This window comes from Ahaetulla prasina, chromosome 10, assembly GCF_028640845.1.
Source record: "Ahaetulla prasina isolate Xishuangbanna chromosome 10, ASM2864084v1, whole genome shotgun sequence".
NCBI classification, from domain to species: Eukaryota; Metazoa; Chordata; class Lepidosauria; order Squamata; family Colubridae; genus Ahaetulla; species Ahaetulla prasina.
This window is the reverse complement of record NC_080548.1, coordinates 23997419-24015112: the sequence shown is the minus strand read 5'-3', so window position 1 is coordinate 24015112 and position 17694 is coordinate 23997419. Positions and strand designations below refer to the sequence as shown.

At 44.8% G+C, this 17694-nt stretch overlaps 1 protein-coding gene across 3 annotated transcripts in view; it reads left to right on the top strand.

The window, feature by feature from the left end:
• The window catches only part of SCN1B (sodium voltage-gated channel beta subunit 1), a 31892-nt gene extending 15351 nt beyond the window's left edge, over positions 1-16541 (top strand). The window contains exons 3-6 of one of the 3 annotated variants that reach the window (XM_058196352.1): positions 2820-3063; positions 5043-5184; positions 7530-7643; positions 15301-16541. In XM_058196352.1, coding sequence (XP_058052335.1) covers positions 2820-3063; positions 5043-5184; positions 7530-7596 — 453 coding nt within the window. In that variant the 3' untranslated portion in view covers positions 7597-7643; positions 15301-16541. Of the gene's footprint in view, positions 1-2819; positions 3064-5042; positions 5185-7529; positions 7644-8625; positions 10149-10180; positions 11358-15300 lie in introns of those variants that run through there. The other 2 variants (XM_058196349.1, XM_058196351.1) reach the window with 2 other exon arrangements.
• Positions 16542-17694: the final 1153 nt, after the last annotated feature.

Genomic DNA, 17694 nt, shown 5'->3' with positions numbered 1-17694 from the left:
TTTCTTTGCTCCAATGGGATTGGCTTGTCCCAATTGTTCCAGTAGGCCTATTTTGGATCCCGTCTGTCAAAGAATTTAGGTTGGTGGGATCCAGGAGAAGGGCCTTTTTTGCTGTGGCCCCCGCCCTCTGGAATATTCTCCCACTAGAGATGAGGTTGCCCACCCCACACACACTCCTGGCCTTCAGGAAGAACCTTAAAACCTGACTCTGGACAGCTGGCCTGGGGCCCTGATAGATGTGCTTGGTGCTGCTGCTGGCTGATAGAGTAGACCAACGGTGTCAAATTCAATTTCATTGAGGGCCGCATCAGAGCTGTGGTTGACCTCGGGGGGGGGGCTGTGTGTGAGTGGGTGTGGCCAACTGGGTAGGTGTGGCCAGCTTGACGCCACTCCCTAAACTGCTGGCATCCGAGGTGGTATTCAGCAGGTTCTGACCAGTTCTGGAGAACCGGTAGCGGAAATTTTGAGGAGTTTGGAGAACTGGTACATACCTCCTCTGGCTGGCCCCGCCCCCATCTATTCCCTGCCTCCCGAGTCCCAGCTGATCAGGAGGAAATGGAGATTTTGCAGTAACCTTCCGCTGGAGTGGGGAGGGAACGGAGATTTTACAGTATCCTTCCCCTGCCACGCCCGCCGTGCCACGCCCACCAAGCCATGCTGACACATGCCACGTCCACAGAACTGGTAGTAAAAAAATCTGAATCCCACCACTGGCTGGCATGTTTCCTCTTCACACTGGGTAGACCAGGCCAAAGCCTTGCTGGCCTGATGTTTCCTCTTCGTATTGGGTAGACCGGACTGAAGCAATGCGGGCTGGCACCTTACATTTTCCAGGATGGCCCCATGGGCCTAATCTGACCACATTGTGGGCTAAATTCAGCCCGCAGGTCTTGTGTTTGACCCCACTGGAGTAGACAGAGAGAAGACTCCCCCACCCACGTGTCTTTTGCCCTCTTCATCAGGGGTCTCCAACTTGGCAACTTTAAGACTTGTGGACTTTAATGCCCAGAATTCCCTAGCCAGTATGGCTGGCTGCAGAATTCTGAGCATTGAAGTTCTCAGGTCTTAAAATGGCCAAAGTTGGAGACCCTGCCCTTGGTTTCCTTAATTAACTTTCCTTAATTTTAATCATTTTGTGTTATCTTTTTGGTTGTAAGAGGCCTAGGGTTGCTTCAACAGTGAGATGCGTGGCCTATCAAATCAATAGATAAATGCGATCGCTATTTTCCCAGCTGGCTTCCAATGAGTCAAATCAATGGGCGAAGCTAGACTTGCTTAATGACCACACGTGATTCAGCTAAAAAAACATGGCCATACCAGTCATAAATTGGGCACAATTCACTTAACAACTGTTTTGCTTAGCAATGGAAATTCTGGTCCCAAATGTGGTCGTAGGTTGAGGATTACCTGTAGTAAATGCATCCTTTCCACATGCATGAAAAATAAAGGGCTATTTAACAATACATTTGAGGTGGGGAAAGGCGAACAAGACAAAAATATCCACCCTTCTAATGTCATCAGTGTGCAAGTGGGCATCACAATCCATGAATTGTGGATGGCCCATTCATGTTCCATTGTTTTTTTCAGCACAAGGTGTGGAGCAAAACCACAATGAAAACGTTAGCCATGTGAGCCTTGATCTTCCTTCCTGCTTTCTTTCTCCCTCTGCATTTAGGAGGCTTTAGGACAGGGGTGAAAAGTAAAATGCTTTTAAAAGCCTCTGATGATCAGGCAACTCAACTGGGATCACCAGAGGACCTTTTAAAAGCATTTTTTCTACAACCTCTTCGGCCAAAGAGGTTGTAGAAAAAATGCTTTTAAAAGGCTCTGACGGCTGAGTCAACCTTGAGCCTGGCGAGATTTGAACTGCCAAATTGCAGGCAGTCGGCAGAATTAACTGCAGTACTGCATTCTAACCACTCTGCCACCACAGCTCTCATCGTTTTATGATGCAAGTTCAAAAGAATAACCTTTTCTGTTTCACATAACCATAATGACCACTGAAAGTAGCTCTTGGAAATAGTCTTTCACGGCAGGGATCTCCAGCCTTGCCAAATTTAAAAACTTGGGGACTTCAACTCTTAAGAATTCCTCAGCCAGCCTATAGCATAGCTGGCTACAAGTTGAAGACCGCAAGTCTTAAAGTTCCGACCTAGGCTTCCCCAGCAGCACAAAGGCAAGTCCTTGTCCCGATAAACCCCTTTTATTTAATTTACAGTGAATTCCTCTCCAGCAAAGTCTTTCCTCTCCCACAGTCTTTCAAGATAGTTCACAATTACTGACCTTTATCAGGCTTGGAGAGTGGCCAGGCCGATATCTTTCAGATACTGCAATACTTGGCAAGAATACAGTAATGAACTAATTGTCTCCTGCAAACTCCACTCCCCTTTCTCTCCTCTTTTATTCCCTCTGGGAGGGGCCATTCATCGTCCACCTGTGGCCTTACTCCCAAGTCGACCCTTGTTCTTTAGCTGTCCCCTTCGTTTGGCAACTCTGCACATGCATACAGTGGGAACTGGCTCCAGCTGTTTGTCTGCCGCACTGGTGTCTGACTCCAAAGGCAGATGATAACTGGCATACAGCCCAGGCCCCCTCTCTGCCTCCGATGCAGAGCCCTCATCAGAGCCTTCCCCAGACTCCAGGACTAGGCCATGTTCCTCCCCAACCTCCTCACTGTCCGAATCTGCTGCCAGATTCGTTGGCCGCTGGCGGGCCACAACATCATCATCGCAATTGTATTATTGCTGAAGGGCTGCATTTTTCTGTGTGCAGTACTGTTTCTTCTGGTTTTGACTGGGTCCTCTCCATCTTCTCTCCAGATTCTTCGTTATGACTACTATGAAAGGCTCGCTATATATGATCCTCGCTTTGAAGAACTAGTGGTGTGGAATGGTACCAAGAACATTGCAGATTTGCAGGATGTCTCCATTTTCATCCTGAACGTGACTTTCGAACACGCAGGGGAGTACATCTGCAGTGTTAACCGCACACTCCATTTTGCCAATGAGTTCTCCTACAACATCATGATCAACAAAACCATCCACCTTGATGTGGTTGAAAAAGGTAAGCACAAAGCTGGAGCTCAAAGATGGTGGAGCAGGCACGAGGGTACCTTGGCATGTTGTAGACCATTGGAGAGTTTAAACGTCAGATTACTTATGGGTCAGAACGTCTTTTTTAACCACCTTATTTTCCACAATGTCCAATCTGGCAGTTTCAGAACTTATCAAAGTTCTCTTGCTTGAGTTCTAGCAATGAGCATAACCAGAAGTAAGGATGGATGTAGCCAGAATCAAAAGAAATAAAGCCACAGATATACCCTGTTTCCCTGAAAATAAGACCCAATTGGAAAGTAAGCCCTAGCGTCATTTTTCAGGATGCTCATTATATAAGCCCTACCCCCAAAATAAGCCCCAGTTCAGTTAGTCAGCCAGATGGACGCATTTAGTACTGTATTACCCCCAAAATAAAACCTAACTGGAAAATAAGCCCTAATACGTCTTTTGGAGCAAAAATTAATATGAGAACCGGTCTTATTTTGGGGGAAAGATGGGTAAATATAACAGTTTGTTCTTAGACTGAGAAAAAATACTATGTAGGCAGCCAGTTGCAAACTTTATTTATTTATTTATTTATATTTATTTATTTATTTTTCATATTTTTATACCGCCCTTCTCCGAGGACTCAGGGTGGTGTACAGCATAAATAAAACATAGATATCAAAAAATTTTAAAATACAATATTCAATTAAAAATCTAATTCAATAAGCTGCATGTTAAAATTGTTGCATAAAAAGTAATAAATAAATTAAAATCCCTTAAAAAACCCCTAAAAACCCTCAATATTAAAATTAATCATTAGGCCAGCCCCGCTTGATGAAAGAAAAAGGTTTTGAGCTCGCGCTTAAAGGTCCGAAGATCAGGGAGAAGACGAAGTCCCACAGGTAGATCATTCCATAGGGCCAGAGCCCCCACAGAGAACGCTCTTCCTCTGGGGGCCGCCAGCCAACATTGGTTGGCCGACAGCACCCTAAGGAGGCCCTCCCTATGAGAACGCACTGGTCGATGGGAGGTAACTGGTGGCAGCAGGCGGTCCCGTAGATATCCCGGTCCCATGCCATGGAGCGCTTTAAAGGTGATAACCAAAACCTTGAATCGCACCCGGAAGACCACCGGTAACCAGTGCAGCCTGGGCAGGAGAGGTGTTACATGGGAGCTACGAAGCGCTCCCTCAATCCCCCGCACGACCGCATTCTGTACCAGTTGGAGCCTCCTGGTGCTCTTCAAGGGGAGCCCCATGTAGAGAGCATTGCAGTAATCCAGACGGGAAGTAACGAGGGCATGAGTGACTGTGCATAACGAGTCCCGATCCAGGAAAGGGCGCAATTGGCGAATCAGGCAAACCTGATAAAAAGCTCCCCTGGCGACGGCCGTTCCTCCATTGTCTCCATTGTCCTTGAGAAGATCCAGTTCCTTGGTGCATCATAGAAAGCTGTTAAAAAAAAAGAAAGAAAAGAAAATCCACACTTTAGAGCAGGGGTCCCCAACCCCTGGTCCATGGACCGTCACCAGGCCACAGCATGACAGTAACCGAGCCACACAAACAAGCAAAGACCCATCCATGGGATGCAGGCAGCATGCAAAACCACTCCCCCTCCGGTCAATGGAAAAAACTTTCTCCATGGAACTGGTCCCTGGTGCCCCAAAGGTTGGGGGCTACTGCTTTAGAGGAAATCATTGAGATGCTAGAATTCTTGTAGCTCCATTCTGTTCATCCCATTAAATCAAGGTTAAAGAGAACTCTTGAGAACAGGGACTGGAAAGAATCCCATTGAGTTTTAGGTGTTTGCCAGTGAGCCCAACAGTCAGTGGGTTCACTTCCGGATGAAACAAGGTCATTCTTTGCATGTGTGGTCCGTGAGCCACAGTTTCCCAAAACCTCAGTATTCCATTTTCCATTCTAACAAAAAGTAACCGAGTTTAGTTAACCTGGATGCCTGCACTTCACACAGACCTATCCCTGTCTTCCCCTTTCATCCATAGCCAATCGGGATATGGCATCTATTGTCTCCGAAATCATGATGTACGTCCTCATTGTTGTCCTGACCATCTGGCTGGTAGCGGAGATGATCTATTGCTACAAGAAGATCGCTGCAGCGACAGAGGCAGCTGCTCAAGAAAATGCGTAAGGAGAGCGGGATAGGGCAGGAGAAGAGGCACGGGGGAACAATCTGGGGCTTCCATGTTCTGACTTCTAACTGTGTTGGGTGGCTACTAGCTATCCAGCGGCCTACAATAACCCATAAGGCTCTGGGATGATGCTACCCATGGTGTATTTTGAGTACCGGTGAGCAGCTCATACAGAAACCAGACATTGCAGTAAAAGAAATGTCCAAGCTGATCTTGACATCAAACATTACTCCTGGCAGCTTCTATGGCCCTAGGCATCAGCCCAACAAGGTTGACCAGACAAAGAAACTGATGCCATATGATAGGTCATTGTAGTTGTTATCATGACAAGTATAGTAGCAATGTTGCAATGTTGCAATGTTGAATGTGCTCTCCCCTTCACTTTATCTTTGAATCAACTACAGAGAGGCTCTCTGAGCTGTTTACTCGAACTAGTTTCTTGAACCAGCCACAAGCCCCGCTTAACTGATCGTTATCTTGGTAGTGGCTTGTCCTCCTATTTTTCAAGGTCATTCCCTATGTCCTGTCCACCAAGGTTCTACTCTGGGTAGGGCCAAGATGGGACAGTGGATAGTTAAGTAGGTATATACATTAGGAAAGGAAAATCTCTGGAATGAACTTGATATATATATATATATATATATATATATATATATATATATATATATATATATATATATATATTTTACATTTCATCATCACCACGCTCATCTCACTACTGGTTTGCACAGGTTCGGGCAAACCGGTAGTCATAAAAGCTACCGGTTTGGTGAACTGGTAGTTAAAAAAAGCTACCGGTTGGTCCGAACCTGTATTTCCAACGATCAGCTGTGCCGTACGATTTAAAATTGCTAGAAAACAGGAAATCCTGCTTTCTAGTGACTAAATTGCACGGCACAGCTCTTCCCCCCCCCCGCTGTTCTACTTACCTTCCCAAGCTTCCTTTTTCCATGCGCAGCACATGTTTGGCGTGTACTATGCGTGTGCGTACATTTGGCACGCACTATGCATGCATGCACAAAATGCGTTTGGCATGCACTGCGCACCGGGCATGCATGGGCAGCGAACCAGTGGCAAACCGGGGACAATTTCACCACTGGGACAGACCTTTCCTTCATGGTTTGTGATTGCATACAACCATTTGAAAAAGCGTGGGGTTCACATTTCTTAAAATTGTTGGGTCATCAAGCAGCTTCTGCATGCTCCCGAGGAAATTAGGGGAGCTTTGGTAGGCCTAAAGTGTCTTACAGGTTTCTAGAGGGAATTGAGTCAAGCTCAACTCCTGGAGACTTGATGAACCATGAATCCTGGCTTTGACCATAAGCCCCACTCATTTTGCATTCTTGCCCTCTCTGTTGGGCTCTTCAGCTTCCCATAAATCAAAGTGTCCTATAACCATTGCTCATCCTTTTACAGTATAAGGTTTATTCTGCTGCTTATAACCCTGATATCAAGGTTCCAGAAAAACCTCTTCTGCTTAAAAAAAACTCAGAAGCCATTGTCTTTCAGAGTTCTTTACTAGCATGAGGAAACTGGCACACGATGAGTGAAATTCCAAAACTGAACTTCCGGATTCTTTTCCCAGTTATACAAACCCCAAGAGTCCCACCCGCTAACCCCTTTGCTGGTCACATGGTCCCACGTTCTCCCAGTTCATTCGAATATCTTCTCGCCACTCCTCCTGCAGATGTGAACACCATCCGACCTTGACCGCTTGAAGAATGTTACCATACCCCTCAACCCCCCTTCTTCCCCTCAGGGGAAAAATGTGGCAGCGTCTGGAACCCTAAAGTCTAGTATGGTTTTCAGGCCTGACACCTGATTCCTCCTCTTTTCATCCTTCTCCCCTCACATCATGCAATGAACTGGCTCGTCACTAGCTTTGTCTCCTTCACCCTGAGGAGGAAGAGGTGTTCTGGGCCTCCTAACTTAGTCACTTGATCTTATCGGGTTACCAAAGCCCACCAGGATTATTATTTTTTTGAAAAGATACTGAAAGATGGCTTAGCGTTTGGTCCAGTGGTGGAATTCAATTTTTTTTACTACCGGTTCTGGGCGTGGCTTGGTGGGCATGGTGTGGCTTGGTGGGCGTGGCAGGGGAAGGATACTGCAAAATCCCCATTCCCACCCTACTCGGGGGCCAGCCAGAGGTGGTATTTGCCGGTTCTCCGAACTACTCAAAATTTCCGCTACCGGTTCTCCAGAACCCGCTAAATTTCACCCCTGATTTGGTCTTGATGAAACTCCAGCAGTTACTGGAGCTTGTATTGTGTAAGGGAGGGGAAAGGTGAGCATAACCTCATTTCCGAAGTTTACTCATGTCTTTCTGTCTCCTAACAGCTCTGAATACTTGGCCATCACATCGGAAAGTAAAGAAAACTGCACAGGGGTGCAGGTAGCTGAATAGCCCAGGCCAGGCCATTGGCGGGCACTGGGATTACTGGATTTTATAAGGTATGATCATTATTATCATCACCATCACCTAAATGAATATCATACAGACAGTTCACAACTGTACAACCGTTCAAAGTTATGCTGGACTTTTAAAAAGCTATTTACTATCCACCCCCCCTCAAAGTTAAGACTGCTATCTTAAAAATAGTCATAAGGTAGAGTCCGGTCACGTATTATCTTGACTTACAACTACAATGACTTATGGCTGAAATTCTGTAGTCTAATTGACTGAGTGTTGTTTCCAGTGCTTGGATAGTTAAGAATCATGAAGGTATTGGTTTTTTTTTAATTTGAATTTATATCCCGCCCTTCTCCGAAGACTCAGGGCGGCTTACACTATGTCAAGCAATAGTCTTCATCCATTTGTATATTATATACAAAGTCAACTTATTGCCCCCAACAATCTGGGTCCTCATTTTACCTACCTTATAAAGGATGGAAGGCTGAGTCAACCTTGGGCCTAGTGGGACTAGAACCTGCAGAATTGCAGGCAGCTGCTGTTAATAACAGACTGCATTAGCAGTCTGAGCCACAGAGGCCCCAATGTTTTGCCATAAATTGTACTCTGTTCTTTGGCAAAATAAGAGATTTCAAGTCCAGGAGAGTTGACATTTCTAAAATTTGGTGAATTTGTCTGGTTTTGCATCAAAAGCTCCAACAAAAATCAGTATATTGATTTGTAATTATATTATAATTCTGAAGAATTCTGAAGAATAGTTGGGAAATGCTGGTGGTTTAGGATTCATTCAAGCTTTCCCCAAAAGCCTAAAACTTGTCCAAATATCATAATAGGCAATGTAGTTCCTATTAATACTATTAATAATAGTATCAAGGGTGCCTGGTGCTTCGCAGGTTATAATAAGAGCCAGAGATGTCTCTGCCTCAAATGATTTGAAATCCAAATTTATGGTAATATGGGAGCAGTGAGACAGTTGGGAAATATAACTCCCATCTCTGCATTTACATCTCATCCTTCTATCAGTTGATATTGTTGGAGAGGATTTTAGCTGACTTCTGAAGGAGAAAATGGATCCAAATTTTCTTACTGCTTTCCCCATCAAAATTAAACGGCAGGTGAAAACTCCAATTAAACCTGATTTGATGTGATGTACAATTAAACTTCATTCAAAAACTTTTATCATTCTGGGAAAAAAAAACACTCTGGTAGCACCTTCTCCAACTAGCAGATTCTATGAGAAGACATCAACTAAATACAGTTGTCTTACAACTTTAACGATTCCAAGTAAGTTTCCCCTTCTGTCCCATAATCACTTGGAGGTGACATTTCAGACGTGTTGAGAATCGGCGTCAGGGGCTTTCAGGGCCCACTGGTTGAACAGCAGGAAGGTGAAGTTTGACTTTCCTCTCTTCCTTCTCTAGAAGAGGAAATTGCAACGGGTAAGAGAAGATACACCAGGCTAGGACAAGCAGCAAAGATGTCACTTGTGCCGTAATGCCACAGTGTCTATGACGTTATATGAACAACCCTTTCCACGTCAATTCCATGAGGATATCTTAGCGCTTGTGATGTCCCTCCCCTTCGGATGGGAAGGGGATAGAACGGAGTGTCAAACTCAAGTCCCACGGGCCGGATCTGGCCCACAGGGTGCTTAGATCTGCTCCGTGCAGCTGCCTGAGAAACAGCGAAGGACCAGCCTACGGTATCTGTGCCAGCGAAAATAGCGGTGAAAATGGAAATGGTGTGCAGCCTCCCTGAGCTCCGTTTTCGGCTGCAACCGGCTCCTGCAGCCTTCTGCCAGTGAAAATTGAGCCTGGGAAGGCTCCGTTTTCAGAAGCAACGGCCTCCTGCAGCTCTCTGCCAGCAAAAATGGAACTCGGGGAGGCTGCACATGGCCCACCCAGGCTCCATTTTCAGCCATGACAGGCTCCTGAAGCCCTCCGCCAGTGAAAAAGGAGTTTGGGTAGGCCGTCGTGACTGAAAATGGATCCTCGACGAGTGACATTGAGCTGGCCACACCCACCCCGGCCTGCCCCTCCTGCCCACTCTGAGGTCAAACACAACCCTGATGCGGCCCTCAATGAAATCACGTTTGATACCCCTGGGATAGAAGATTTTAGTAGCTGGTCCTCGGTGACTACCCCCAGGAGTGAAATGCTCCCTGTTCGGACTGGATCGCCTGATCCGGTAGAGATGGCGGCGGGTGGTTCGGAGAACCGGTAGCAAAAATCCCTGCCCCACCCCCCATGCCCAGCTGAGCCACGCGATCATCAGAATTATTTTTTTTTACTTTTAAAAGCATTTTTTCTTCGGCGGAAAAAATGCTTTTAAAAGTAAAAAAAAAAAAAGTTGGCCACACCCACCCAGTCACATTACCCCACCACCACCAAGCCACGCCCACAGAACCGGTAGTAACAAATTTTACATTTCACCACTACCCTCCCCCCCTCCTTAGCGAGCGATCCACTAATAATGACCCCTGGCACCAGTGTTGTAAAACTCCCCACTCCCAGGCCTCAAGTCAGGTTATCTTTTGCCTTCAAGGTGATCTAACGCTGCATTATTCACAATTTTCCAGGGATGAGGCTTTGACAAGGAGTCGAGAAGAGGCAAAGTGACTCAGCAGAGCAATCATCAGCCCAGAGAAGAAGCGAGCTGGAGCCAAGCAGCCCCTCCCCCCCCCACTGCACGGCCTCTTTCAAAGCATGCTATTTTTAATACCAGAGCTCTGTATCCAAGCCAGCCACTCAGAGACTGTCATGCATATTTTTCGTGGAAGGGTGGGTTTCTCCTTAGAAAAGGGAGTTTCGCTCTTTTTCAGGTCCCAGGTTATCACCTTTACGGAGTGGGCGTTGCCCCCCCTCCCCCGCCATTAGCATGAGGAGAAACACAGCATGGCGGCTTGCCTCACGTAATGCAGAGCTTGAGGTCCTTTTCCCACCGTGCGCCCCCCACCCCCACCCCTCCAACAGGCCATCCAGAGGCCTCTTTCCTTTAGGAGCACTTTGCGCTTTCTGATGTTTTGCACATTTCTTGCGCTTCGAATTCTTTCGGTTACTCCGCAACCAGCACTTTCGATGGGTCTGAGGAGAGGATCCCAACTTTCTCTCCTACGTGTCAAGATGGATCTGGACTTCTCAGTGGTCACAGCCAGCGATGAGTAGAGACTGGGTAGAAGACAATGACCTTAACGGTTCCTAAGCGGTGGAGGGAACGCTCGGATGCCAAAAAAAAAACCGTCCGAAACTCCGTTGCGGAGTGAACTCTCTGGGGCAGGTACGGTTATGTGAATTGTGCCACTTGAAGGCCCCGTTCCTAGCCCAGGCGCCCTTCACCTAATTTTCTACCAAGCTTTCCTTCTAAGCTGGCTGGCTGGCAGGTATGGAAGGTCTTTGCAAAAGAGAGACGCCTTGGAATAGAAATCGGATGGAGGAGGAGACTTTTGCTTCTCTCCCTCCGTCCTGGAGACATGGGTTGTCACGGTGGCCTGTGTTGGGCCTTGATGGCTGAGCTCGGCCTTGGAATTGGTGCAAACCAACCGTCACAGCAATGCCATCACCCCCCGTCGCCCTCCTCCACATTTCCCCTTCCTGGATCCATTATTACCTTGCCAGGCCATTTTGGCTGTTTGGAGAATACTCTGACCTCCCCTCTGCTCAGACCCCTCCCACCCCTCCCTCTGGAGCTGGTCCTAGGAACCAGCTACCATCACAATAGAATAGGGTTTATTCATAAATAAAGATGATTGAATTTCACCCGCTCTGGCTCGCTGGTGTCATTCCTATCGTAAGCATGATGTGTGACTATAGAACATCCGGATGGGTCTCAGCAAGGGGATGAAGAGATGCAGGTCTTCAGTGGAAGAAGTGGAGAAGATAGGCCTTCCCTGATAGGGAAGCTCTTTGACTTCACCCCACCATAATTGACAATTAAAATTTGCTTCTTTATTTAAATCATTTAACTCTGCCACATCATTATCATCATCATCCTCTTTTAATGACCCCATAATCCCTTGTGGGATGGAGTCTGGGCAACTGAATGAAGCTGAGTATTTACTGGCCGGATGCTCTTCTTGTCGCCAGTACGGAGTTTTATTCAGCAGATATATATATTCTCATCGTGCCCAGAGAGAGAAATATCAAACTCGCAGCCTCCTGATTGTGAGGCGAGAGCTCCACCACTAGCCCACCGTACCACCCATTTAACTCTGGCACATACCAATAAAAAAAAGACAGAGAATGGGAATAAGTACCAGTTTTTGACCCAGCCAAGCATTCTTAGCCTATTCTGTTTCAGAGTATCGTCAGCATTATAATGTGGGAGGGTGAGACCCATTCACAAAAATAAAATTCAGGAGGGGGCTGCCAATTACCATCGCTAGGTTGGTTCTTGAGCTTTTGTAGTAGCATAGCGTAGCGTAGTTCCAGCTTAGACAGATCAATAAGGTGGCTCGGCATAAAGTACTTTTACGGACTCTATAGAAGTTGATTATTAGAGGTTATAGAAGCTGGCAGGGCTGCCTCTGTAGATCTTTAGTAGGGCTCAGTACAAAAGTACCATCACTGATTCTGTAGAAGTTGGCTGTTCCTGTTTCTAGATAGGAAAAGAACGCTATTTTTATTGTCGGTTCTATTTTCTGCTTAAAATTAGCATTCACTCAAGAGGCCGTATTGGAACCAAATAAATAAACTCGCAAGAATCCAAGAACTTCTAATTAATAAACTGAAGAAAAGTTAGGTAGTGATTGCAAAAGAATTAGAGCAACTGCACTGTTTCCAGAATCCATATTTTGGCTCTCTGTATGAGATAGGCTGTCTACCCCACTATTTAGCAAGAGAGGGTCAACTTCCATCTGTCCCTGGTTTTTTATAACGGCCAAATCTGCTATCATGCTTTTCATAGACTACTGTATATGAGAATTCCTCTTACAGCTTCATACAGCCTTGGTAAATGGGTCTCAGACAGGTTGTATTCAGTCGGTTCAGACCGGTTCGCCCGAACTTGTAGTGGAAATCACAGGTGGGCCCACCCGCCCCGGCTCTATGCCATCCTATTTAGCCACATTTTTGAAGCCAGGCACATGCGGAAGGCGTGCGTGTGAGCAAAGCACATGCGTGGAAGGCAAGTGCGCACGCGAACCGGGCGCACACACGCACAAAGTGAGTGTGCACACGTGCAGCGAACCGGTAGTAACTTTTATGTGAAACCCACCTCTGGTCTCAGAGACTCAGTTTGGTGTAATGGTTAAGGCAGAGGTTCCCTCTCTCTTCCTCCCTCCCTCTCACACACACACCTGCAACTGCGCATGCGCACCAGACGCCGCCCCGGAAATCCGACCTGCAACTGCGCATGCGCACCAGACGCCCCAGAAATGGCGCATCAGCGCCGGACCCAGCGGGCGCAGATATTCCGCGGCGCCCCCATGACGATAGCGCGGCTCCCTGGGGAGCCGCGGCTCACAGTTTGGGAATCACTGGGTTAAGGGATCAAGCCTCTCCCTCTCTCTTCCTCCCTCCCTCCCTCTCTTACACACACACACACACACACACAGAGAGAGAGAAAGAGTGCGCAAACAAGAGAAATCTTAGATCTTGAATGATGTCTTCTGGCACCATCTGGTGGCAATTGCTCAAAGCATACTTGTGCGTCAAAAAAATGAAGCTTCAAAGCAATATCTTTAAAAAAAACACACATACCGGTAATTTGCAATCCTCAAAATCTATAAAATGACTTCATAAACTCAATAAATAGCTGCATGTTAACACTCTAGCTACATTTGTACGCACTTTACTAAGCTGGGTTTATGTTTGGGTTTTGTTCTTTGGAGGATGATTTGGTTACAAAATGGTTTTGGATATTGTGCAATCGAAGTAACAATAAAAAACCAGCATAAAATATAATAACTATAAAAGGAAATTTTAAAATGGCCAGAAAATCCTAAAGCAATTATCAACTACAGTGATACAGTAACCAGTTTAAACATAGTGTGAGCTTCTATATATTTATTTTTATTTTATTTTTATTTATTTATTTTGTCACAACATCATATAAAAAGATTATATAGTATATAAACATATATATGAGTAAATATTAGGAGGTATAAGCATATATATATATATATATATATATATATATATAGGAAGAAGAAAAGAAAAAAAACAATAGGACAGGAACGGTAGGCACGTTTGTGCGCTTATGCACGCCCCTTATGGTCCTCTTAGGAATGGGGTGAGGTCAATAGCAGAAAGTTTTTGGTTAAAGCTTTTAGGATTATAGGAAGAGACCACAGAGTCAGGTAAAGTATTCCAAGCACTGATGATTCTGTTAACAGAAATCATATTTTTTGCAATCTAGATTAAAGCGGTTGATGTTAAGTTTAAATCTATTGGTTGCTCTTGTATTATTGCAATTAAAGCTGAATATATAGGGTAGGGTTGCATTGGATTTTATTTTTTTAAAAAAAAATCTCAGTGGTCTCTCTTAAATTTAAACTCCTTATGTTGATACTGGATAAATCAGATTAGATTGCAATTCACCAGCCAATATGAAATGCCATTGATTTCCTTTATTCAACTCCCATCAATTTTATTTAGCTTCAACCTGCAAACATCCGCCTGATGGGAATTTTCTTTGAAAATTATTTGGTTGCTGAAAAATACCCAGTGTTTCTTCAGCTGGGGGAAATTGGTTGTACTGCATAGAAAGCCTCCCAAAAGTGCTTTTTTCAGGAGGTAACCTTCTCCAAGCAGTGATTTATGAATAGGATGTTGCAATCAGTGGAAGATTGCCTTGGCCTTGTTTGTTATATGCAAATGAGATCAGGTGCCTTGCTCTCTTGTTTTGTATACTCTTTATATAGTATTGAGCTGTATAAACAATTATCTTTCCACTCGGAAAGAATTTGCATGCCACGTATGGTATGAACGATTATTTGTACATTATTTCTACACTTGTTTTCTACAAGAATTACTTCCAAATCGGTTCCAAATAGAACCTAAGATGCTTTTCCCAAAAGGCAACTGGACTTTCTTATTTTGTTTTTTTCTTTTGAAAGCTGTCCTCATCCAAGAAGCCTCTTTAACTGAATTTTCTTCCTTTAACTGAAGAAGCTTCTTGGATGAGAAGCGAAATATTTTCAAAAGAAAAAGCGCTGTTGGAAGTGTTTGTCCTTTAGGTCCCAGGTGGACCTAAATGTCCATCTGGGTTCAGTTCCAAGTGGGGAGAAAGACCCTGGAAACATGGTGGCTGCTTGGAAAGATGGTTTTTTAATGGTGGGCAGGACCACGTGGTTTGAGGTCCCGGGCAAAAAGGCAAATGGAGTGGAGAGAGGGATATATTTATATACACTCTCTTGGGCCCTGCCTTAGAGTTTCCCGTTCCTGTACAAGAAATGTATCCCATTGGCTGTCAGACTCCCAGGGGGGCGGGGTTTTTAGCTAACTTTGTAGGCTGCCTGTGTCCCAGGCTTGGTTGAGCCTGGCTGGGTGATGTAATCTTCCCAGGTGCCATGTGGTGAGATGGGTAGAGGGCTAATCCTATCATGTCCTGAGGGCCCTGTCTTAATCCCATCACCCTGGAACTGAAGGTGAGGGAGGGGGCAGCTGCTTTGTCTTTAAAAACATGTTTCTCCTTTTCTCATCCAGGGGAAATATAATATTCTGCCTCTTTAATATTTCCTAGAATATTTCATTCTTCTAGCTTCCTACAGCACCTTTTGGAAAAGACACCTTTGGGACAACCATGACCTGGATGATTTGAGACTCTCCACAGACATACTGAGCAGGAAAAAAAGAAGAAGAAAGAAGCATAGTATTTCGGATGAAAATGTATCTAAGGTAGCAAAGCACAATCAAGATATGTTAGATCTAAAACTTCACCCATCATTATTGGTCAGGCAAAGGCTTCCTCTTATTATATTCTGCCATTATTTTGTCACCACAAATATGTTCTACAGATCTGTTCTCCATTCATTCAGCCGTGCCTTATTGCTAGTCGTTCCCGACTCTAGGGGGCGCTGTTCATCTCTGTTTCAAAGCCGAAGAGCCAACGCTGTCCAAAGACGTCTCCGTGGTCATGTGGCCAGCATGACTAAGCACCACACGGAACACTGTTACCTTCCCACCAAAGGTGGTCCTTATTTTTCTACTTGCCTTTTTTATGTGCTTTCAAACTGCTAGGTTGGCAGAAGCTGGGGCGAGTCACGGGAGCTCACCCCGTTATGTGGCACTAGGGATTTGAACAGCTGAACTGCCGACCTTTCGATCAACAAGCTCAGCATCTTAGCCACTAAGCCACCGCGTCCCTTAGCCAAATGCTAATTGGACCTATTTCTCGGCAATGAGACAAATACATTATGCTAGGCGGAAAGAGCCTGGCCACAGGAAGGGCATTGCTAGTTAATATTAAGCACTCTGTGCAACCTGTTTTAATTACACGGCCAACTAATTGTGGAAATGCCTCCCGGGTGCTAACTAGCTCTGAAAGTGTAAGAAAAATCTGTTTCTTTTCTCCCCTCCCTACGGTCTCCAAGTTTCCAAGCTGCGATACTATTTTTTTCTCATCCCTTGGCATTTTCTCAAGGGGCTGCCACCTCTGGGTAGGTGAATTGCTCATTCATGAGGGCCCTCCACAGCCATTAAAACAAGTTTAATATTCTTTGGATCACATTCCAGACTCTTAAGTAGACTGCACAGCACAGACTAAACCAGAGCGATAGCCGTAGTAGTAGTACAACTCAGGGAATTGCAGAGTTGTTATGCATATTTTTTTTTAAATGAAGACAACCTGATCACCAATTAAACCATTTTTAAAATTATTTTTTGCTTCTTTGACTCAAAATACATTCTCTGTTCCTGACTTTATCATTGTACATGAATCTGTATCTCTCTACATCTATAATGTACATCTACATCTATCAATAGAAACTTGGCTTTATTATTCAGAGTTCAGGAAAGTCCACAAGGAATTTAAAAGCCAGAATGGATTGACATTGCAAGGAAAAAGCAATACTTGGACCAAAATTGGGGCTCGGTCTTGCTGTTAAAAGGATCAACTATCTACTGTAGGGATCTATTTGACAAGAAATAATAAAGATTTACTTCAAAATCATTGTTCACAGATTTGGAAAAAATACAGTCGCAGATATTTTAATGCGGAGAAAGTTGAAACGGTCATTGTAAAAATGACTGTAGTCTACACAAAAGCTTAATTTTGTGCTCCAAATTATTCCCTTTAAAAATCAAAAATAAATATTAGGTAACTGTAATAAGTAACAAGTAACATTTTGGCTCTTGCAATAAAAGGCTGGATTAAATTCAAAATACAAGGCAATACTATATAACAATAAATATATTTTATTAAACAATATAAATATAGTTTAAAATATGTTTGTAGTCCTGCCTCTTTTTTTATAGATGTCACAGGGCGGGGCTTGGATCACATAACAACTGACAGCATTTTAACACTTTTTTGAAGCTCTCTGCAAATGCTCTGTCAGTTTTCATCCCGTAACATAAACTAATCTTAAAATTCTTGCACTTCTCTCCATTCTCTCGTCTTTGTCAAAATATAACTTGTTTATTCTCCAGGGCGGAGACTAGTGGTGAAATCCAAATTTTTTTACTACCGGTTCTGTGGGCGTCGTATGGCTTGGTGGGCATGGCAGGGGAAGAATACTGCAAAATCCCCATTCCCTCCCCACTCCTGGCAGAAGGATATTGCAAAATGTCCATTCCTATCCCACTCCAGGGCAAGAATACTGCAAAATCCCCATTCCCTCCCCACTCCAGGGGGAAAGATACTGCGAAATCTCCATTCCCACCCCACTGATGCCAGCCAGAGTTGGCATTTGCCGGTTCTCCGAACTACTCAAAATTTCCGCTACCAGTTCTCCAGAACCTGTCAGAACCTGCTGCGTTTCACCCCTGGCGGAGACCTATCATTTTGACCATATTTTCTTAATCCCCATGTGGTGGTTTGAAGTCATTTGATGCCGTTTTTCAATCATGTCCCTGGACTGTTTGGCGCCGTATAAAATCATTCCCCCAAGTTTAAAGAAATAGAGGCGCTTACTGGAAGCCTAAAAATACTAAT